A 23883-nucleotide genomic window follows, 5' to 3' on the forward strand; every position below is an offset into this window, starting at 1 on the left:
CTATTTGGAGGATTTTGAGGAGGTATTTGATTCTCCCTTCCCCATTGATCCCATCCAGCTCAGAGTTTTCTGTTTCCCCGTTGGTCCCACCCAGCTAAGGATTTTCTATAGGCTTGTTTGACTTCATGCAGCGCTGCGCAGACCGATCGTCATCTGACTTGAAGCAGTGCTTGCTGGTTAGAAATTTTGTCTGACTTGAGACAGCGCAGAAGCCATGTGACTGTGACGTATGGCATCAAAGTACCTCGAAAGCGATTCAACAGCAGTCGGCTGAGTCAGCCCTGCCGCAGCTTCTTAAGAGCTGCTGCACGAGCTCTGATGACGACACAGCTTTTTCACGATTGGTCAGATTCACTGCATGACAACAATCATGTGTGTTTCGTGTTTATTCTCACACCTTCAGTTACACTAATGCTCACAAATCTGTATTTTTTATAACAGTAAAAGCTCTATTCATGTAGTCGTGATGTTATATTGTGTCATGTTTATCATTTACATTTACATTTACATTTAGTTATTTAGCAGACGCTCTTCTCCAAAGCGACTTACAAATGAGAATAGTAGAAGCAATCAAATCAACATGAGTGCAACAGTATGTAAGTGTCATGTCAAGTCCCAGTTTTGGTCCTTCATCCAGGCAGAAATGGCTGTCAGGCAGGCTGCGATGTGACCAGCAACCGTCGGATCATCTGGTTGGAATGAGAGGTAAAGTTGTGTGTCATCAGCATAACAGTGATAGGAAAAACCATATTCCTGAATGACAGATCCTAGTGATGACATGTAGATGGAGAAGAAAAGTGGTCCAAGCACTGAGCCCTGAGGTACCCCAGTAGCAAAATGGTGCGACTTAGACACCTCACCTCTCCAAGATACCCTGAAGGACCTACCTGAGAGGTAAGACTGAACCACTGGAGTGCGGTTCCTGAGATGCCCTTTGACATGAGGGTTGACAGGAGGATCTTGTGGTTAACTGTGTCAAAAGCAGCAGACAGATCCAGCAAGATGAGTACTGATGATTTTGAAGTTGCTCGTGGCTTCAGTAACTGAGAGCAGGGCAGTCTCAGTTGAGTGGCCACTCTTGAAGCCAGACTGGTTGTTGTCAAGGAGGTTGTTCTGTGTGAGATAAGTAGACGGTTGGTTGAACACAACTCTCTCAAGTGTCTTTGCAATGAATGGAAGAAGGGATACCGGTCTGTAGTTTTCTAAAAGTGCTGGATTCAGAGTGGGTTTCTTAAGCAGTGGGGTAGTCCTAGCCTGCTTAAAAGCTTTGGGAAATGTACCAGTGCAAAGAGAAAAATTTATAATGTGAGTGAGTGCAGGTACAATTGAGAAGGAGATGGCCTGAAGAAGATGAGTGAGGATAGGGTCAAGTGGACAGGTAGTAGGATGATTGGAAAGGGAGGGGAGGGGAGAATTTGTGTGTTTTCCGTTAAGATGTTATTGTCAGTGTGGTGTGGAGGATTGGCCGCTGATGGTTGTTATTTTATGTGTGAAGAATGTGGCAAAGTCATCAGCTGTAAGAGCTGATGTAGGAGGGAGGGGAGGAGGGCAAAGAAGAGAAGGTTTTGAAAAGTGCGGAAATCAGTAGAAATGTTAATTTTATTGTGATAGTATGTGGTTTTAGCATTAGAGACATTTGTAGAGAAAGAAGAAAGGAGTGACTGATAGAAGCTAAGATCAGTAGGATCTTTAGATTTGCACCACCTCCTTTCTGCAGCCCTGAGTCTAGACCAATGCTCACGGAGAACATCGGATAGCCAGGGGGCAGAAGTTATCTAAGCAAGATGTTAGAGTTGTGCAAAGAGTGTCAGTAGCATTGTTAGTGTCCAGTGATGAGAATTGATTAGGGGGAGGAAGTGTGGATGAGACCAAAGAGGTAAGGCAGGAGGGTGAGAGCGAGCGTAGGTTTCCTCGAAAAGTAACATGTGGTGGAGTGTGTGCTGAGTTAGGAGTCAGGTTGAGATTAAAAGTGATGAGGAAATGGTCTGAGGTGTGTAGTGGAGTAACCAGTGTATTATTGGTGGAGCAGCAGCATGTGTAAATGAGGTAGAATTGGTTACCTGATTTGTGGGTAGCTGTAGTAGACACTCGCTTGATATCAAAAGACGCAAGCAGAGTGTGGAAGTCAGCAGCCTGAGGTTTGTCTAGATGGATGTTGAAATCTCCAAGTACTAGCAGAGGAGTACCATCCTCAGGGAAGGGCGAGAGTAACACATCTAACTCCTCCAAGAAGTTACCTAGCTGACCTGGGGAAAGATAAAGCACTACAACATGGATTTTAGCAGGGTAGATGATGGTAATTGCATGTGATTCAAATGAGCTATTGTCATAGAGAGATGGTAAAGGATTGAACTTCCATTCATTGGGCATCAGCAGACCAGTACCACCACCCCTCCCAATCTGGCATGGGGTGTGAGAGAAAGTGAAATTAGAGGAGAGGGCTGCCGGTGTGGCAGTGTCCTCTGGTTTGATCCATGTCTCAGTCAGAGCCATGAGATGGAGACCTGAATGAGTAGCAATAGATGTAGTAAAGTCTGCTTTGTTAACAGCAGAATGACAATTCCAGAGACAAATAGGAATAGAAAGTAATGTACTAGATGACATGGGTAAAATACGCAGGTTGTTATGATTGCACTGCCTCCAACATGTGGCACGCGATTTACGAGTGTTAGTAATAGTGGGAATTTGGAAGCACATATCTAAAACAGGTCGCAAGATAGACAGACAAGAACAAACTGTATAAAAGAGGAAGGAAAGAAGGAAAAAGGTCTGCCTTGGTCCTCAGTCCCACCGGCTCCACCTCAGTTCTCTGGCTTCACGGCTCCACCTTGGATGCTCGTCACTGCAGCTCCACCTCAGTTGTCACGTCTGTTTTGGGTTGTGGTTCACTTTTATATTTTCATGTCTTTTATTTTGTAATTTTATCTTAAGTCATGTTTCCTGTTTGGCATGTGCCTCTCTTGTCCATGTGTCATGTTCTCATTGGTTCATTGTTTGATTATGCACAGGTGTTCCTTGTTAGTCATTAGTCTCTCTGTATAAATAGCCCTTATGATTCCATTGTCTCTTGTCTAGCTTTGTTCCCTGTACCGCTGATGGTGAGTTCTGTTCATGTTTAGTTCAAGTCTAGTCATTGTTTACTTTGTATTTTGTTCATGTTGGGATCTAAATAAATTGCACATGGGTTCAGTTCAATTCGCTCAACTTGTTCAGTTCTACATCTCCAGAACCAACAACGTCGCATGGGCTCATCGGTTCGTCAGCTCCACCAGGGTCACCACCTCCAGCAGCTCCATCTCTGTCCATCGTCCCCATGGTGTCAACAGCCAAATGTAAAATAGCGTAATGTCAGGTTCATGGTTTTGGGTAGTGTAATTTGATTCAGTTCTGTTCTGTCTCCGTCTTTATTTGATCTGATCTCCTAGTTTGTCAACTAATTTACCCATTAATTAATCATTCTGTTCAAATGACCATGATTATATAATAATAATAATAATAATAATGATATAATAATAATAATAATAATAATATATAATAATGAAAAAACTATGATGTAAATAGTTATATATGCAATATGTTATGCAATGTATTCATGTATAAACTCTATATTTTTGGTCTCCATGAGGAAAAAAGCTTATAAATCATATTAAATTAAAAAACAAAGTAAAAATGCAGAAAGTTTTCTGTGAGGGTTGTGTTTAGGGGTAGGGGATATACAGTTGCAGTCAAAATTACTGGCACCCTTGGTAAATATGATCAAAGATGGTTGTAAAAATCTGCATTGTTTATCCTTTTGATCTTTCATTCAAAAAATTCGCATAAAACTAACCTTTCATTGAAGTAAAATAATTGAAAGTGGGGGGAAATCCTATTATGAAATAAATATTTTTCTCCAAAACATGCTGGGCACAATTATTGGCACCCCTAGAATTTTTTTTTTTATGAGAAAATATCTCTGAAGTATATTCCTATTCATTTTTACATTCAGTGGTGTGCACAGACCTCCGCGAGGGCAGGGGCGAAATCCCGTCACTTTCACGATTAAAGGGGCAGGACCGCCCACCTCCCGTGCACACCACTGTTTACATTTTTTATTTTATGGTATGTCTATATCGTCCTAATGCACAGTGAGAAGGAGAGTTTGAGTGGCCAAAGACTCTCCAAGGATCACAGCTGGAGAATTGCAGAAATTAGTTGAGTCTTGTGGTCAGAAAGCCTAAAAAAAAAGTTATCAAACAGCACCTACATCACCACAAGTTGTTCGGAAGGATTTCAAGAAAAATCCTCCTCGCTCTTTTATAAACATATGTCTCCAGCATATTCAGTTGTCAAACACTGCTGGAACTTCAAACAGGACTGACTTCTACTGTCAGATGAAACTTAAAAAAAAAAAAAAAAAAAAAAAAACGTTTTTTTGGCAGCAAACCTACCAGATGGGTTTGGTGCACACAGAGATAAAAAGTACCCCATGCCCACTGTTAAATATACTGCTGGATCTTTAATGTTGTGGGCCTATTTTTCTGCTCGAGGTCCAGGACATCTTGTTCAGATACATGGTATCATGGATTCTATCAAATAAAACAGATAAAAAATCAAAACCTAACCACCTCTGCTAGAAATCTTATAATGGGCTGTGGTTGGATCATCCATCAGGACAATAATCCAAAACAAACATCAAAATCAACACAAAAATGGGTCACTGAGCACAAAATGAAGCTTCTGCCATGGCCATCCCAGTACCCTGACCTAACCCTATGAAAAACTGAAGAGGAGAGTGCATCAACATTGGAAGGATCTGGAGAGATTCTGTATGGAGAAAAGGTCTCTGATCTTTTGTCATGTGTTCTCTAGTCATGCATAGCCAGACCTTCAGACTGACAGCAGAAGGTCTGGACTCTATCGCAGCTTTCATTGGCCAAAGACCGCCCAAGAGGACGTTTGACTGACATATAATGCAACCAATCACAGTTTGTTTTGTCCCGCGTCATGTTTAGGGGTGTGAAGATGTAAAGCTGATGTCCCAACAATAACAGACCGACAGATCAACAGTTGATCCTGGTAAACGTTCATTGTCACGGTTGTAAACATAACAGCATTCTTCTTCTACGAGGGGGTTTGGCATCACAGCATTTGTTTCCAGGTGGACCGTTAAAGAACATGACACACACTCCTGGACATCCTTTAGAATTCAACCAACCAGATGACAACCTTGAAAATCCTGAAGTGTTTCCAGTTAGGTGTACCATATATCAGATGTTCAGCCAACGGTCCGTGGGCGTGACGTCTGAGGCTGAGACTAGGTGTTCTCCAAACTCATCAGGTATTATAGGTGAAGACTCAGAGCTGTTATATTGGCAAAAGGAGGCTGAAAAAAATATTGAATAAAAGGATGCCAATAATTATGGCCAACATATTTTGGAGAGATTTTCCCCATATTATCAATTATTTCACTTCAATAGAAGGCTAGATTTTTGTGAATGTTTTTGAATAAAAGATCAAAAGGATTAACAACGCAGATTATTTTTACAGGCTTCTTTGTTCATATTTAAGGGTGCCAATAATTCTGACTACAACTGTAATATACAGTTTGTACAGTATAAAATCATTGTCTGAGGAAAGTCCCCATAAAACCTGGAAATCCAACTGTGTGTGTGCTTGTTTATATGATTTATGAGGACATAAATGTATTTTTTGAGGACACAAAAAGTATTTCCGTCACTTTATAATATTAAGGTTGAACCACTGTACTCACATGAACTGTTTTAAATATGTTTTTAGTACCTTTCTGGGCATCTGAAAGTGTTAATTATCTTGCTGGCAATAGAGGCCTCTCTGAGCCTCCGGATTTCATCAAAAATATCTTAATTTGTTTTCCGAAGATGAACGAAGACAGGTGTGGAACGACATGAGGGAGAGTAATTGATGACAGAATTTTCATGTTTGGGTGAACTAACCCTTTAACAACTTATTGTGAAGCATGAAGAGCCAAACATCGAGGTTTTTCTGCCCTGATGTTGTTTGGAGGTTGCTGTCCACGGTGCTGAAATTCTGCCTTTAGGTCTACAACTAGTGCTGATCAACAATCTTATAGCGAATACTCCTAAATAACCTAAAGTTAACCAATGTTATACTAGTATGAAACAGCAGATGGCACAATAGGCATAAAAACAGGGTTTGTGTTTAACAGCTGACGTCATAGGTGTGAGAGCAACGTCACTAAAAAGAAATCAACGATCCCCGTGATGTTTTAATGTTTAAAATCTCATTTGCTTGATTAAAACATATGTAGGCCTACACGAAAATACGTATTCTAGACAGATCGTTCGACATAGGAAAGTATTGACAATGGAAACTTTTAATCACCAGCTGGTACCTTTACAAGACTTTAAACAGGCTTGGACAAAATCAATTGGTCCGTCGAGCCGTTCGATTGCCTTTCAGAGGCAGATGTCACGATGCGCCCACTTCAAGCAGATGGACAGTGGACACGACACTCATCGCCTGCCGAAAATCCCAACAAGATATGCATGAGCAAGCCTAGGATCGACAGCATTTTAATTTGAATTTACAATACAATGTCTAACCGTGTCTCTCTATGATATGCTTCTTAGTGAAGTGTCAGTGATAAATATTTCTCTCCTGAAGATGAAATATGAAACACGTATGAAGGGAAGACTATCACACGTCCTCTGTGAGTAGGTGCAAATGATCAAATAACACCTGACAGTAGTGTGAAGCAGATGTGCAATTTGAGCGCCTCATCTCCTGACGATCTCAGTCTCCTTTTTATATGATAAGGATGCAGCGTTAGTCTCACTGTGTCACAGGCCATAACAGCCGGGGACTGACACCCCCAAGATCAATACCATGAGCTACGTCGATCGTCTCATCCTCTCGTCCTCATTGGCTGAGCGCATCCAGAGGAAGGCCCACCTCAAGATCGTAGTGTAAAATTTCCTTCCACGATATTTCAATCTACTACGCAATTGAAGCATAAGGACGAAGAAGGTGCTTTAAAAGGTACGTTTTAATTTTGATTTCACGTCTACGAGGCTGAAACGCAGTTGTTTATATTAACATGAAACGAGATCGTGTGAAAATACTAACGGTGTGTTCGTAAGGACACAAAAACCCGTGACCATCGATGGAAACGAGTATTCGCGCGCTTCTATGCAAATTAAAACATTGCATGTTGAATTTTGTATACAACCTGATGATGAAACTGGCAATTGTTTAGTTTTTCCCGTGTCGTGTCCAGCACTTCTTCTGTGTGAGGACATTGGAGAGGTGACACCATATTGTAAATGAGAAGTGCTTCTTTTTGCGTTTAAATGAAATATCCTGTCTGAAACACTGTTAGTAATGTGTCGGCACACGTTATAGCAGTGCATTCGGTCTGTAAAATGACTTAAATTGACTGTATAAAGCAAAAATGCATATGCCATTTATATTTTACACTATCACTAAAATTTGTCTCTCAGGAACCTATAGATGCTCCATATAAAAAAAGCGAGTAAAAATGAATGTGTTTGTGAACATCTCGATGACACCTCCTGCTGTTAAAGCTGAAAAATAACGTCAGCTGATGGTGTGAATGTTCTCATCTCATTGTGTGTGCATGTATGGGCGTTTTATCTTCAGGGAAATTAGACTCTTTATTGTTCGACTGACAGCCTGCTATTAACACACACACTTGCTCTCAATTCCAAATTAACCCACATTTGTCATATACAGTGCAACACAAACCCTATTTTTCATTGTATGCTGCCACATAACTTGCTCTCTTGGATGCAGAGGGGCCAAGATGGATGTTTTTATGAAGGGGCTTTCTAAAGCTAAAGAAGGTATGGCAGTGGCCGCAGAGAAAACCAAGGAAGGCGTTGCGGTGGCCGCAGAGAAGACCAAGGAAGGCGTGATGTTTGTGGGTAAGACATGGAGCATATAATGCTCTTTTTAATGCATGCATATCACGAATCAAGCGTGAGCTCGGTGGGAGTGGGAGGGACCACGAAGCTCAGAGCCTGAGGGCCAGGAGGGGGTTGCTATCTGTTTCAATGCCTCTTCTCAGAGCATCACTATAGGTTCAGGCACTATTGTGTAATTTTGTGATTGGCTGGGATATTGGGTGGGGTTTTCCAGGCCTCTTACGTGTACCACATCTTATTGAAATCAATGGAACATTTTTTTTTTCTTAAAGAGCCATTAAGAGCCACATTTCTTGTGTACTTTAATAGGATGTTTAGTTCTTAAAATTATTTAAAATAACATTTTCTAAAGAATGATGATTAATATATAAACAGATTGGCCTCATATTAATTAGCAAGACTAAACAGAATATTTGTGAAAACCTCTGTACAAATAAACTTGGAATTTAATTGAAATATTTTCAAATCTTCAAATATTTTAAGAATTTCTTTTGGTTTAGTCCATTAGCAATGTAAAAGCCAATTATTTAATTTTGTTTAAGCATATTGTCTATCTTAAATAACACTTACGTTTCTCAAACAATATGAATGGATTGTTATCAATTAAGATTTATAGCTGACTTTATATTTTAGGAAGGTGGTCCTTCGCAAGAGTATCATCATATTTGAGGTCCTGCCTTAGCATCAGAAATGTATAAGGAAAAATGTACTCTTTTTTACCTCATTACTTAATATTTATTTTTAACTAAAATCTTGCTGTTGAATAAAAAAAAGTTTATTATTAATATTATTTTCCAGTCGTTTAGAAGCAATTTTTAAGCCCCTGGTTTACTGATGATTTTCAGCAGGGGTCCGCAAAGGTCCAGCAAGAAACAAATATACTGTAGATAATTAATACATATGGGATTTCCTTTAAAATATATTTATTTCATAATATACAGTAGTACATTAAGTAATGATCTGTCAAGCATTATAGACAATAATAATAGTCTCTGACTCTGTTCAGTTTTCAGTTTTCCAGTGGACATAGTTTATGTGACACTAGATCACTCATCTTTCCAATATTTCTCACAGGAGAATACTTATTCATGTAAATATGATCATAGTTATCCTATTGCAGTATATTTCATTCTAACGACAAATGCAGTGCCAGTCTTGTTTACACAGCCTCCTGAAATGGACTGTTTAGTCAACAATGGATTTTACATCTGGAAAATTAAAAGCAGTCAAGATACTGGACTGATATTGATTCTAGTATAACATAAACTGTACACAGAGAAAATCCATTTCATGTAACCTGATCTTATAAGGTGATCCTTAATGTACACGCTAATTTGAGAGTGAAATAACACCGTATGAGATGGTTGACTTCTGGAGATGGTCCAGCATCTCTCTCTGATCTCCTGTCGGGTTGGAAAAAAGCCTTACGTGCCACATGTCACACAATTCCATGAGCTCATAGACCTCTATATGCACAGCGCCCATGACAGAGAGCTCTCAGTATAAACAGACAAGAGCGACAGTCCAAATCCTTTCATTGTATACTATATAGAGTTGAAAGAAAGGAAATATATCTCTCCAAGCTTGTCTGAAATTATTCCAGTCTGCTCTTCTCGATTCCGTGTGCTTTGATCAGTAAGACGAGATGTTGATCTTGTCTGTTGACCTGCTGTAATTGGAGATATAGAGGGCATTTGTGTTTAAGTGCACGCGTTCATCCCCAGCGACAACACTCATTCATACTCCTCTGTTTTGATGTTGAGATGAATGAATAATAGAATCCCTTCACATAAAAAAACCCCTCACATCTGTGTCACCAGCATCCCAGGGAGAGACAATTAGCCCTGATATCTTAAGCCCATCTGCGGTTGCTTTGTGAGCACATAGCAGATCATCCTGTATGGTTGCTGTCATTTCCTTTGCGTTGAACACATGCTTGCACTTATACTGGACAGCCACGGTGACCTGGGACGCCATGCTTGAATGGCCTTATGGGAGTGTGTGTTCGTGTGGAGGAGGGGTGACGGTTAGCTGATGAAGTTCTTGTTCCACCTTGAAAAACAGATGCACACTCCTTCACACACATGTGCCACCAACCCATCTGAGGAGAGATTGAGGAGGAAGTGGTCTTTAATGTCACACTGGCTCGTTTTCTCCCACTGCTATTATACTTCTCTAATTTTCTGTCCATTTAACATTTATTTCCTTAGTGGTTCCTCATCCTCATATCGAGCTGTGTATTCCCTGCTACTAGATTTAGTTTATTGTTTATTATTGCTCCCACACTGTTTGTGCTCCATACATGATTATGTGGTTTGCTGGGAAGAGATGTGCTATGTGCTAAAAAATAATATCATTTTTGTCTTTTGTTTTTAAGTGAATGTACTACTAAATACTTACAATATACTTTGTTTTATATTGTTTTTATTTGCTGTTTGTGCAAAACATTTGCTATATATATATATATATATATATGTATAGCAAATGTTTATATATATCCTATGGTCTCCTATGGTTAGTTACCAAAGCTGCATTTATTTGATTAAAAATAGAGTAAAACCATAATCGTGTGAAATATTATTTGGTTTAAAATAACTCAATTTTTAAATTATTTTGCTATATTTTCATTTTTCCTGTGATGCAAAGCTGAATTTCAGCATCATTACTCCAGTCTTCAGTGTCACATGATCCTTCACAAATCATTCTAATATGCTGATTAGGTGCTTAAGAAGCATTTATTATTATTTTCAATGTTGAAAACAGCTGCTGTTTAATATTTTTGTGGAAACTGATACAATAGAATGTTTAATAGAACAGCATTGATTTGAAATATAAATCTTTTGTAACAATGTAAAAGTACTGTAACTTTTTATCAATTTAATGTGTCCTTGCTGAAATATATATTTCAGCAAGGACACATTAAATTGATAAAAAGTTACAGTACTTTTACATTGTTACAAAAGATTTATGTTTAATATATATGTATATATATATATATATATATATATATATATATATTGCAAGTTTTGAATGGTATACTGTATATATTCTGCATCCCAAACAAGGAAATGTGAGAAACATAAAATAGACAAAAAAAAAAAGAGAAAATCTAGTAAAATAATGTACTTTACAGACATTTCTGTCAGTGATAGATTAAATTTAATAAAGCACTTTTAATCTGCCCTTTTTATCTAAAATGATACTTCGGTTACACTGCATTCATGACCAATTCTTTCCGCTTTTAAGAAGCTACTTTGTGTTATAATGACTCAAGTGCCGTAGATGAAACACATCAGCTTTAATGAGTCATGAATGAATGACTCTAGTTTAAACATCTTTTAGCTCAAGAGTAATTTCTCTTCTTCTCACACTTGTTAGAAGCATACTCAAACCGAGACAGAATTTGCCATTACAGTATAGGCTATAGTAACATCCTTCCTAGTAAGTGCTTCTGAGCTGTAGTTCACTCATGCGGGCTGGTTAAGGTGACAGCTCCGAGATACAAGTTCTGTTAGCTTTAATGATTTTTCAGTGAACCTTTAAATGAAGCTGCTCTGAGAGTTCCAGGTTTGTATTTCACATTGTCTTTCAACTTATTGCCTGTCTGCGCAATGTACCTACTTTCAACCTTACCACAGTTCCTTCAGAGGGCTGATTAATGTGCGTTTCTATATTGTAATGGGCTGGGTAAGTGATTTTACAATATTCTTTTGTGTGCTTGCAGGCAACAAAACCAAAGACAGCGTTGCAACAGGTAAGATGATTCTGCAAACTGTTCTTTAGTCTTGTCTTGTAAATAATGGATACGTCTCATTTAATGTGTTCAAAGGGCATGGCTTACAGCCAGTAAGTGGAACAGAGACAAATAGTTCTGTGCCCAGGTGATATTTCAGAAGGTTATTTGTCTAGGACAGATGGACAACTAGAAAAGTCACACTGTTTTTTTTAGTATGATTAACTGTGAGTCCAATGTCTCTAAACCACCTGACACAATTATAACCGAAGTCAGTATCACTTGAAGCCTGTATATAATGCGTTATAAAGTGCTTTCAATGTACATAATGCCTACTAATCAGTATGTTCTTGTAAATCATTTTAAGCACAGCTATATTATGTTATAATACTATAAAACACATTATCAACTACCAATTTAGTTACAAAACCATAAAAACTTATTATTATTATTATTATTATTATTATTTGTGTTATAATGACTCAAAATAATATTATTATTATTATAGATATTTATTATTCTATTTATGAAACTATATTAAAAACATCCACAACAACATTTTTCACAGACAGCAGTACATTTACTTCTTTCCCTGTCTTTAAAAAAAACGTTGTTTAAAATGAACAGTGAAAAAGTGAAATTGTATATATGATTATTTAAAGTGTTTTTGTTGGTATAAAATCCAATATAAGTAGGCTCATTAAGTCTTATTAAATGTTATAGTATTTTATTTCATTGAATAAAATCAGTTTATTCTCATATTACCGCATAGCATTGACATTGTCGCAGTGTAGGACAATTTCCTTGTCAAATAATTGACCTTTTTTTGTGTGTGTGTGTGTGTTGAAAATAATTGAATCTTTGATTCTGAGTGCATGTCTCTGTGTTTCATCTCCGGTTAGTGGCTGAGAAGACGAAGGAGCAGGCCTCTCAGCTGGGAGGAGCTGTGATGTCTGGAGCCGGAAACATAGCCTGCCGCCACCGGCCTGGTGAAGAAGGATGAGTTCCCCAGTGACATGAACGTATGTTCTTTTATATATCACTATTATGTTTATATATCACTGTAAAAATGTGCAGTTGTTACCTTAAGGAGCTATTTCAACCATATCAAACTCGAAAAAATTTATTTTGTTGGTGTCATGAAATGTTGTCAGTTTGACTTAGGTAACCTAAAAATATTTATTATGACTAACAGTTTTAACATTGCTAATTTGTCACATATCTGCAATAATATATTCCTGCAATCAGTGGTGGACAAAGTATACAAATCAAGTACTTAAAAAAGTAAAAGTACTAAGTAATAAAATTTTACTCCAGCAAAAGTAGTAAGTACTCCTTCTCCATTTTACTTGAGTTAAAGTAGAAAAGTACTTTTTAATGTACTTAAGTATTAAAAGTACAATTTTATAAACTCCATCCTACTCTGTATTTGGGGGGGGGTTAATTATGTACTAGACACACAGATAGAGCTTAAGTGCATTCCTGAGCAAAAGAAACAAAAAACAAAAAAACACTAAGCTTTTAATTATCTTAACCACAAATTATTGTTTAGGAAAATAGCAAAATTTAAGCAAATGCACTACTTAAAAAGCCATTTCTGTCTCTTAAAAACATCAAAGACAGAATTAAGTTTTTGGCAGAATATGAGAAGTTGTGTGTGGAGTGACATGGTGATGCTGCAGAACGATATCTGTTGAGAAACATAATAATAAATGCATCTCTACCACAGTGAAGCATGGAGGAAGAGGTGTCATTGTGTGGGGAGCCTTTTTAGCTGCTGGTATTGGTGAGCTACTTCACTGTGAAAAGTCATTTAATGCTTTGAAGTACAGGAGAATAGTGCAGAATGGCTTGCATCCCACAAATGAAAAGTTGTTATCTAAAGATGTAACATTTGAGATGAGAGATGAGGCAGAGAGAGAATATGCTTTTAATGACAAGACTGGACATGCCTCAGACAGGAACATCTAGGAACGATCCACCACAAAAACAACTAGCAAAGAACAACTGAAAAGCACAGGCTTAAATACACAGAGAAATCAATGATAATTAAAGACTAGTGCAACTAATGACAGTAACTATAACAACTAATACAACAACAAGGAGAGACAGAACCAAACAGGAAGAAAACTCGGAAACAATGAGAACAGAGAATGCACTTCAACATAAAAGTCCATACAAAACAAAAGACACAGAACCGGGATCTTGACAAAGCCCCCCCTCAAAGGAGCGGCTTCCAGATGCTCCTAAAAATAAATCCAGGAGGGAGGTGGAGCGGAGGCAGACCCAGGAGCGGGATGGAGGGCCAGGCCCGTGTGGTGGAAGGAGTGGAGACTGAAGTAGATCGGTGAGGGTGGAGCAGGCAAAAAAGGTGACCAGAGTGGAGTCGGCTGAACAGGTGACCAGGGTGGAGCAGGCTTGACCAAAGACCACCTCAGCGGAGCTGAAGCCAAAGACCACTGCAGCATAGCAGACAAGATGGAGAATCCCCGTGGTGGAGCAGAGACCTCCACAGCATAGCAGACGGGACTGAAGACCCCCACGGCAGAGCAGAAGACCACCATGGTAGTGTAGAAGGGACTGGATACCCCCACAAAGGAGCAGAAGATCACCACAGCAGATCAGATGGGACTGAAGGCAGATCCGGGGTAACTGGAGACCGCCATGGCTCATCAGGTGAAACTGTAACATAGAACACAGATAAGTTACGGTTGGCCTCAGGGGCCATGTGAAGACTGGCAGGGAGCTCAAGGGCATCCTTCATGGTCAGAACAGGACTGGCAGAGTGTTCCAGTTTGAACTCTGTGGTCATCTCAGGGCAGGCAAGAAGTTTATAAACAACCTCTGTGGTCGTGTTGGGGCAGACAGTCAGTTCAGGAACAATCTCTGTGGTCGTGTCGGGGCAGACAGGCAGTTCTGGAATGACTGCCGTGGTTGTGTCTGGGCAAACAGGAAGTTCATAGGTGACCTCTGTGGTCACATCAAGGCAGACATGAAACTCGGGGATGACCTCCTTAGTCATTTAAGGACAGACAGGAAACTCTGGGACGATCTCTGTGGTCACATTAGGGCAGACAGGAATCTCGGGAGTGACCTCCGTGATCATGCAAGGACAGGAAACGTTGGGACAGCCTCCGTGGTCACCTCAAGGCAAACAGGAAGTTCACAGGCTAGAACTGACACAAGGCTGAGCTCTGGGGCAGGAGTGTGCTCTGAAGCAGACTCATGGGCTAAAGTGGGCTCTGGAGTGGACTCCTGGGCTGAATCAGGTTCTGGAGCAGACTCATGAGCAGGAGTGGGCTCTAGACTGGACTCATGGGCTAGAGGGCAGTGTGTGGCCCAAACACACAAAATGGCCATTGCCGTAACGGGGAGTGCAATCAACAGTGGTACCAGCTCTGAGACCCCCACACTTGATACCACCGCAGATGCCAGCTGCTCGCACCGATGTAAGCAGTGTCCTCCAAACAGGAAGCCAGTCTCCAACGCCTAGGGACTGCCTTGGTAGCTTCATGACGGCCAGAAACACTGACGTGGCGTCCATGATGGCTGAAGACTCTGGCGTGGCATCCATGACGGCTGGAGACTCTGGCATGGCAGCCATGACGCCTGGAGGCTCTGGCGTGGTAGCTATGACAGTTGGAGACTCTTGCGTGGCGGCCATGATGGCTGGAGACTCTAGTGTGGCGGCCATGACAGCTGGAGATTCTGGTGTGGCGGCTATGATGGCTGGAGACTCTGGCGTGGCGAATGTCGTGTTCCTCCTCCACGACACCCACAGAAAATGTAGAGCCGCTCAGTTGCAACTAAAGATCAATGTAATGTTTCAGACTCCAATGAGGATCATGCAAAGGCATGAGCGAACTGAGTGGCTCAGATAATCCCCCTGAAAAAATATTATGAGGCATACCGTGTCCATTTAAGTTACGTGTGCCAGTTCAATAAACTCCATTGTATAGTTCTCAATCGGCCGATTCCCCTGACAGAAATGCATGATCCGTGCAGCTGGATTCATAGTTGTCTAGTCGTTCTGTAACTGAGAGACAAAGCAGAGAGAGAATCCACTTGCACGCACACACACTTTTAATGACAAGACTCCACATGACTCAGACAGGAACATCTAGGAACGATCCACCACAAAACAATGACTAGCAAAGAACAAGAGAAATCAATTATAATTAAAGACATGTGTAACTAATGACGGTAACTATAACAGCTAATACAACAAGGAGAGACAGAACCAAACCGGAAGAGAACACAGAAACAATGAGAACAGAGAATGCACTTCAACATAAAAGTCCGTACAAAACAAAAGACACAGAACCAACATTGTGACAAAAGAAGAATGATCAGATGTTATTTTTTCAACAAGACAATACTCCTGCCCAAATTGCAAAGACAACCAAGAAGTGGCTTGGGAACAAGTCCATCAGGCTAATGTTTTGGCATGGTCAGAGTCCAGATTTGAACCCAATAGTGGTCTCACATTAAACTCAAATTAACTGGAAGATATTTTTTAACTACTCATGAACTGTTTAAAGCCATTAACATTGAGTGGAACAACACTGACTCTTCCTGTAAAAAGCTGTCTGCAAGTTGGGAAAGGCTATTCTGTGCTAAAATACTTTATCTACAGTATTTGTGCAATTCTTGCTAATTTCCTGATAACTGATTTGTGATTAAAATAATTATGACCATTAAAAGAACACTAAATGTTTTGCCTTTTTTTGCTTGGCCCATTTTTTTTTTTCTTTTTCTAGAAGAGTACATACAAAAAACTAGGGTCCTAGAAATGCGGTCCTAGGACCTACTCCATTTCTGCCCAATTTTATTTTAATTCATAGACTAGAAAATGTAGTAAACATTAGTAGATGCACATGCACATCTGCTGTGAGTTCATCAGACATGGTTGTGGGTTATACCATGAGAAATACATGCCACTAGAAAAAATAACACTGTCTATCACCTGTACACCGTCAGAGGCGGACTGGGGCAAATAAGTGGCCCTGGACTTTCCGGCACAAAGCGGCACATCACATCGTCTGCAACACACCTCACCATAAAACCCACCGATTTTTTTTACACCACTTATATAAAAATATAAATGCTATTTGTACAGAAATATAAATACTATTTTTTTTATTATTATTGAAATGCTTATCATTAACATTAATGAATGACTGCATACTTCTTTATGTTATAATTTGTCTTTCCTGGTGCACATGGCAAATAGTGAATAATTTAAAAAAAAAAAAATCAAATCTCTTTTCAGGGAAGTTTAATATCACTAAAGTTCAACACCTACCATTAAATCAGTCCATATATAACAATGCTCTGGCATGGTCTTTAAGCTAGAATGTAGTGCAGAATGTGGACTGTTTTATGATGCCTTTCTAGTATTTGTCCTTTCAGGGGCTTGACAGCTTTCAATTTATGGAATAGAGGTCCAGTTGTGGACAGTTGTCCAGAGTGTAAAAAATTCTTATGTTTATGAAAATACAGCATATTAGAATGATTTCTGAAGGATCACATGACTGAGGACTGGAGTAATGATGCTGAAAATTCAGCTTTGATCACAAGAATAAATTAAATTTTACAATAAATTCACATAGAAAACATCTATTTGAAATGTTATAAATATTTTATATTTTTTTACTGTATTTTTGATCAAATAAATTCAGCCTTCCTCTTTCAAAAACATTAAGTCTTAATTAAACTTTTGATCGCTAGTGTGTAAAATAATGCATGTGAACTAATTAGCAAATTATATTTTTATTTTAGATACTTTCCTAACACGGCATAGGCCACTTGAATATGAAATATTACCATGTTTTAGTGTAAATTTGAGAATGATATTTTGAGTTTTATGAATAATTTTCAAATGATTGTGAAATTACTGAAGAAAGCCTGACAACAGATAGGCTACACAAACATTCACTCTTATCTGACATGCTGAAAACTAGGCTACGTTAATGTTTCTTTGTTCATTGTGTGACGAATAACGTAAATGGCATTAAAATATGAAAAATTCGAAAAATATGAAAAAAGTGCCGCGCTGCTCGGTTTCTGTGGACAGTAAATCCTGCCTCCTTCGATTTGATTGGATAACTCAAACATTTTGACATTGACAAGCGCTTTTAGACACTAAACGAATTAAAGTTTTTGCCTCAAGTGGGCCGTGCCCGCGCAAGCAATTCGTCAGGGCTACGTAAATTTACTATAATCCATTCTTCATATATATTTACTTAGCAACGGGCCGACCCACATTGTCCAGCGGCCCACCGGGAAAACTCCCGGTACTCCCGATGGCCAGTCCACCCCTGTACACCGCACACACTCACCTTCACATCATAACACATGACACATAATGGATCGGCGCTTATCCCACAGGGAATATTGTGTCTTACTTTGTCTTTCTGTCCTGCTGAGCCCCCTCTGCTCTCCCCTCCCCCTTGTTTCTCTCTCTCTTTCTTTCAACCTTGCCCAAGGTCATTTAGCACTTTACACATTACTTAAAAATGCACAGTGGGAGGAGAAGTCAGCCAATCTTCAAACTTAGACAGATCTGCTTCCATTTAAACAAACTTTTGATATAAGAGTGCTCTAGGTTTTGAACAGTAGTGGTAATAGTGACAAATGTGTGGTCTTGCTCGGATTTTCCCCACCAGGCTTAAAAATTAGTCACTCAGTAATCTCATAAATCACTTAGAGGCAAAATCAGCATAAGAAGCTTGCAGTATATGTGTTGCAGTATTTACAGTTGTGTGTGTGTATGAAGCCTGCTGGAGCCAAAGAAACAAACACAATGTCACTGTCATCGATTTTAAAGCTCTAGTGCTTCAGTTAAGCCATCATCCCAATTCATTTGGACTACAGATATTGTCATAAGAAAAGTGTTTGATGGCCGTTTAAGTGTGTAGTTTAGCAGTTTTGGAAAATGCGAAAGTGTGTGGGTGGTCAGTGCTAACTGTGTTGCTGTACTGGACTGTGCCATTTGTGTGTGTGTGTGTGTGTGTGTGTGTGTGTGTGTGTGTGGTATTGACAAAATGTCCCCAAAAGGATAGTAATACCAGAAATTTTTGATCTTGTGGGGATATTTTATTTTTTCGTTCCCATGAAGAAAAAAGTTTATAATTCATGCTTTTTTTTCTGTCTTTTTTTTGTTATTTTATGCAAAAAGTTTTCTATGAGGGTTGTTTTTAGGGATAGGGTTAGGTTTTATGGGATATAATATACAGTTTGTACAGTATAAAAATCATTGTCTATGTAAAGTCCCCATAAGACATAGAAAACCCAACATTTGTGTGTGTGTCTGTGTACTAGGCAATGTAGTCTAGTCTAGTACACAAACACACACATACACAAATGGCACAATCCAGTTTGATTGTGGGTTAGACTTTAGTCACATTATTTTATATATTATATACGGTTGAACAAAAAATTCCAAAGAACTTGTAAACTAAAATGTTAATTTAATTTAATTTATACATACATTTGAAATATTTAAATATACTGTATCCTTTTAGTCTGAATATATGGCATTTTCACAACCCCACATTCATTACCATTACATTTAAAAGGTTGAATTTTAAATATTAATATTACAAACTTTTTTATAAACTATTATAAACTAATTATGTACTTTTAGTTTTATGCATCAATTTTGCATTCATCTCTGTTATGCTGAGACATTTCCCCCTTTAAAAAAAATAATAGTTTGACCTTTGATTAAAGTGAATAATTTGTTTAACTAATTTGTTCAAACAGAGATGTTTCTTTTTACAGTCTTTATCAGTACGTTTGTATGTTTAGATACATATTGGCCTGGTTAAGCTTTATGTTCTTAACACAAAGCAAAAGATAACTCACTTTAAAAAGATTTAATCACAGAGACATAAACTGAACAAATTTCACAGACATTTGAGGAACAGAAATTGTTTTATTAACAAAGTTCAGGAGGAGCACGTTCAGATAATCTACCCAATCAGCTTGAGAGGAGGCTTATATATAGAGTCGACTTACCTCTGTTCCACAACAGTTTTTCCAGCATTCCTCCTCCACCCCAACTCCTCACTCTCGATTCTTCCTATCCCAGTCAGGGTTTGGTTAGGGGTGGTGTGCTCTGGGTTTAGGCCAGATTCTGAGCTTGGAGCCCTTTCCTTCGGCAGCAGGCCAAATATGCATATTTTACACTATATCTGATTATATGTAAGTGTGAACTCGTGAAATGGAATAATGAGTCCCTGACCAAACGGGGTGGGGTGCTTGTCAATATCAGAAGTAGCAGTCACTATAATGGTGTGGCCAGCAGCTATAGGATGGAGCCAGATGTGCCAGTTCTTGCTGTGTGATGTTGCCCCACTCTTCCACCAAGACACTTGCAAGTTCTCAAACACGTCTGAGGGGACACATGGTTATACATGGTTTGGCACTTCAAGGACGATCAGCTGTCCTTCCTGTCTTCCTGTAGCACTGTCTTAGGCATCTTACCTTATGGACACTGCAGTTTATTGCTGTCCACATCTGTAGTCCTCATGCCATGATTTTACAAAATTATATTTAAAATACATTATCCTGAGAAGGGAGTTTTAATTTATACATTTAAATTCTTATGAGTTTGGTTGTAATTTATTTCAAATGAAGGGATAAAAGTTTCCTAAAATGTTTTAGCACAAATAGCATTGTTTCTATGTAGTTTGATTGACATGAAGGGTTTGACAGGCTGTGTTGTGATATTAGGACTGAAGATCGCTGAAATATGACCTAATTGACTGTGATAGCTCAGTTTAAAAATAAACCTTTGAGTGACCCAGAACTGTAAAGAAAATCTAACTACTGTATGTAGGTAATGAGAGTCTCGCTCTCTTTCTCTCTGGCAAGACATAAAATGGAGTTTGATTAAACATTTATTAGGTACATATGAAGATGTAGCATGCATATTAAAGCATGTTAGCAGATGCACCACTGATGTATATTGTACATACAGTAATCGGCACATGAGAAAAGTGCTTATATTTAACCTCTGCTTGTGATAGTGCTTTTAAAAGAAATCAATCTTTTTCATCTAATTTATTTTAAATGTTTTAAAGTGCTTATGTATGACCAGTTCTTTTGTTATTGTTGGGTTTTAAAAACATTGAAGTGGTCATGGCATGGATTTTCTATTATTATTTTAGTAATACAGCCACTGTTATGATTGACTAACATCATTGCATAGGAAATGATATCAACATATTGAAAACATTATCCATATAAAATCGTCAATGACAGACAAAGCATAGTGAAATCATTCACATACGGTTTGCGATGTAGCTACTGTATTAAAGCTGTTTCCTCTTTCAACTGTTTCTTTGAGAACTATTAAACTGTGCCTCATTTACAAAACAAAATGCTCCGAACAAACATATCATCCTCCGGCGCAAACCAGGGCGGTATTAAAATAAACCATCCACTTGTTCCTGACGCTGGTATCCTTCAGAAGTCTTTACAGAGATGCAAACAAGCTGTTTAAACGTTCTTTCACTCTTCCTTTTGTCCTGTTGTTGATAGACTCAAATGCGTGAACTGAACAAGCATCTGTATGCTGTATCCTGTGTAGACAGTGTCAGTGATTATAATGGGTTCTATTTGCTTTTGACGCAGCATGACGCTCACATCCAGTGTAGGCAAATGTCAGCCGTCAAGCAACTGGGTGCCAGTGGGTAGGGCGTATGGTGTGATGATGTTTTGCTCTGAAGGAAGTCATATGCAAATATATTTGCCCATGTGACGTCACAAATCCCACAATATCCAAACGAGCCATTTTTGGAGCTTGGTTAAATAAATGCTTTGTTTATAATGAGGAGGACGTTTTAAACTATGAAACTTGTTTTAATGGTACAAAGACCTCTTATATATCAAAAGATCAAGGCAAATTTGATTTCATGGCTCCTTTAAATGGTTTCACATGTGTATTCACAGCCTGAGTTTGGTCAGGAAGCCACTGAAGAGCCAATGGGAGAAGGTCTCATGGACCCTGAGGGACAGACATACGACGAGACTCAGCAGGTAAGAACATCAGCACTCACTTTAGTACACAAATTTACCAGACGCAAATCAAACATGTTCACAAGTCAAATCTCAAACCATTTTCAAATTGTTTTCTATATGCTACAGTGTAGTTTTATGAACCCAGGTTAAATTTCACTTAATAAAATAAGAAAATGAATTATTAATTACATTAATTATTAAATTAAAAGTAATATATTATATAATACATTTTAATTAGCTAGTCTTGTCTCGTATTGCTCTACAGTCTCTTTCTTTTCACATAACATAATTTCAACTTAAATCAATATTTCATGAACACTTTTGCTTTAAGGGGGCCACGTAAAAAAAAAAGATTAATAATCACCCTTTTTACTGTACAAAAATAATATAACAACAAAAATTTATATATATAATAATTTAACAACAAAAAAAATATTTTTCTCAAAAGTGCACACAGATGCTCTTTATGCACTCAAACATGGTGCGATTCCCTGTGTGGCATCTTTCTGCTTCCTTCTCTTCCTCTATTCCTCCCTCCGCCTCCTTCTGTTTGCTCCTTCATGATGAGATGGAGTTATTATGTTCTTAATATGTTCCTTTGGGCTAATTAAAACCTACAGGTTATTAAAGAAAGATGATTTTTAAAGAGTTTAGTAATATTGTTTCTGTTTTGAGTTCAATTTAACTCCAGTGAAAAGTATATTGTAGAAAAATACAAAAACAAATCAAACGAAGCTGGTACACTTTACAGTAAGGTTCCATTAGTTGGTGTTAGTTAACTAAATAAAGTATTTTTTTTTTTTGTAAGAAATATTTTCGTCCTTTCCTTGTTGAACTTAGATGTGTTTTGTTTTTGTTTGTTTTTTTAACTTGCGCACCAAAGTCATTTTTATCTGCTAACATCTCTGGCCGTTCTACGGCTTTTGGGCTGTTTTTGGTATTCATCAAATTTTTACGAAAAAGTAATTTTTCTGTTTCTGCTCACAGGACAACCAAGATTATGAGCCAGAGGCATAAACTACACATTCCAAGTCCAAGTCCAGCCAGCAGCACAAAAAGTTTCTATCAATAACAAGTACAAATCCTTAACACAATAAATCCTGTTGCAAAAAAAAGAGAAAAAAATACAAAAACATAAATAAATATATTCCAGTTAATCCTGCCGAGAAATGTTCTTCCTATCAGATATATACTTTTATTATGATCTATTGTAAATGTCATGTTCTGAAGGTAACGTGTTGGATGTAGCTCTACGCTGACTGCCGGAGGGCGCTCTGTCTCGTTTCCTTGACTCCCTCCCAATGAAACGAGACCTGCCCTCCCATTGTGACTCTTTGTACTTGTGTACCTGCATTTCTATATGTGTAATAGATGTTTCAGATCTTCCAATAGTATATTGGGGGTTAAAATATCTTCGGGTAAATATGATATTATATATAGCTGTGTGCAATGCCTGTTTGTGGGATTTTACTTTCATTTTTTATTTAATATTGAAGCAAGTTATTTATTTAATGTTTTTGAAGTAAGAGTTTTATACGTTGTAACTTTATAGTTGCTTGTGATATCATTCCAGTGGATTATTTGTTAGAAATGGGCAATTTGTATCTGTATGTATGTATGCGTTTGTGTACTGGAGATTTTAAAGTTAGTGTAAATGTGTCTTGAGACGTTTATGGATGTCAGGTCAATATGTGCTTTACAATGCTGGAAATGTCAATATTAAGGTTTCTGTGTCATTCAAGACAGTGAATCCTCTGTAAATAAAGAAAACAAACAAAAAAAATTGATTTTTCTGTCTACATACACTCACAATGTACACAATGATGTACTAAAAAAGTTTTTTCTTTGTGTTTTTGAAAAGTTTCGCGTACAGACGACAGCGTTGTCAAAATGATCCCCGTTTACACGGATCTGCAAAAATGACTAAAAACGCTGTATTATGCTGCCAGGCCAGTAGTTGGCGATGTCACTTTGTAAAGAAACACTATGTGCCTATAGACTGAACACATAATATGCATGCGTGTGACGCCATTGTTTCACAAATTCATGTTTTTGTAGTTTATATACAGAGACAATAATGGTATCTTTTTTAAAAACTTGCACTTTGAAACACATTTTCAAAAGTTTGCATTGTCAGGCCCCCAAAACGCATAAAAACTTTTCCGTTTTTAGTTGATAATGGTGTCATGTAAACAG

General features: G+C 38.3%; 1 protein-coding gene and 1 long non-coding RNA gene across 2 annotated transcripts; one reads left to right on the top strand and one right to left on the bottom strand.

Moving 5' to 3' along the window:
* Nucleotides 1–480: 480 nt before the first annotated feature.
* On the bottom strand, nt 481–3428 carry LOC127494505 (uncharacterized). Its single transcript, XR_007924898.1, has 3 exons — nt 2061–3428; nt 888–1113; nt 481–689 (listed from the first exon to the last, which is right to left on the bottom strand). It is a non-coding gene; the product is annotated as an uncharacterized LOC127494505 (long non-coding RNA).
* Nucleotides 3429–6530: 3102 nt separating this feature from the next.
* Nucleotides 6531–23470, top strand: sncb (synuclein, beta). Its single transcript, XM_051860651.1, is given in 7 exon segments — nt 6531–7020; nt 7795–7925; nt 11650–11679; nt 12561–12631; nt 12633–12680; nt 21619–21705; nt 22675–23470. Coding segments are annotated over 6 exon segments (387 nt in total). The 5' UTR covers nt 6531–7020; nt 7795–7804; the 3' UTR covers nt 22705–23470.
* The last annotated feature ends 413 nt before the right edge of the window (nt 23471–23883 follow it).

The sequence above is a fragment of the Ctenopharyngodon idella genome, chromosome 14 (genome assembly GCF_019924925.1).
Source record: "Ctenopharyngodon idella isolate HZGC_01 chromosome 14, HZGC01, whole genome shotgun sequence".
In the NCBI taxonomy this organism is placed as follows: domain Eukaryota; kingdom Metazoa; phylum Chordata; class Actinopteri; order Cypriniformes; family Xenocyprididae; genus Ctenopharyngodon; species Ctenopharyngodon idella.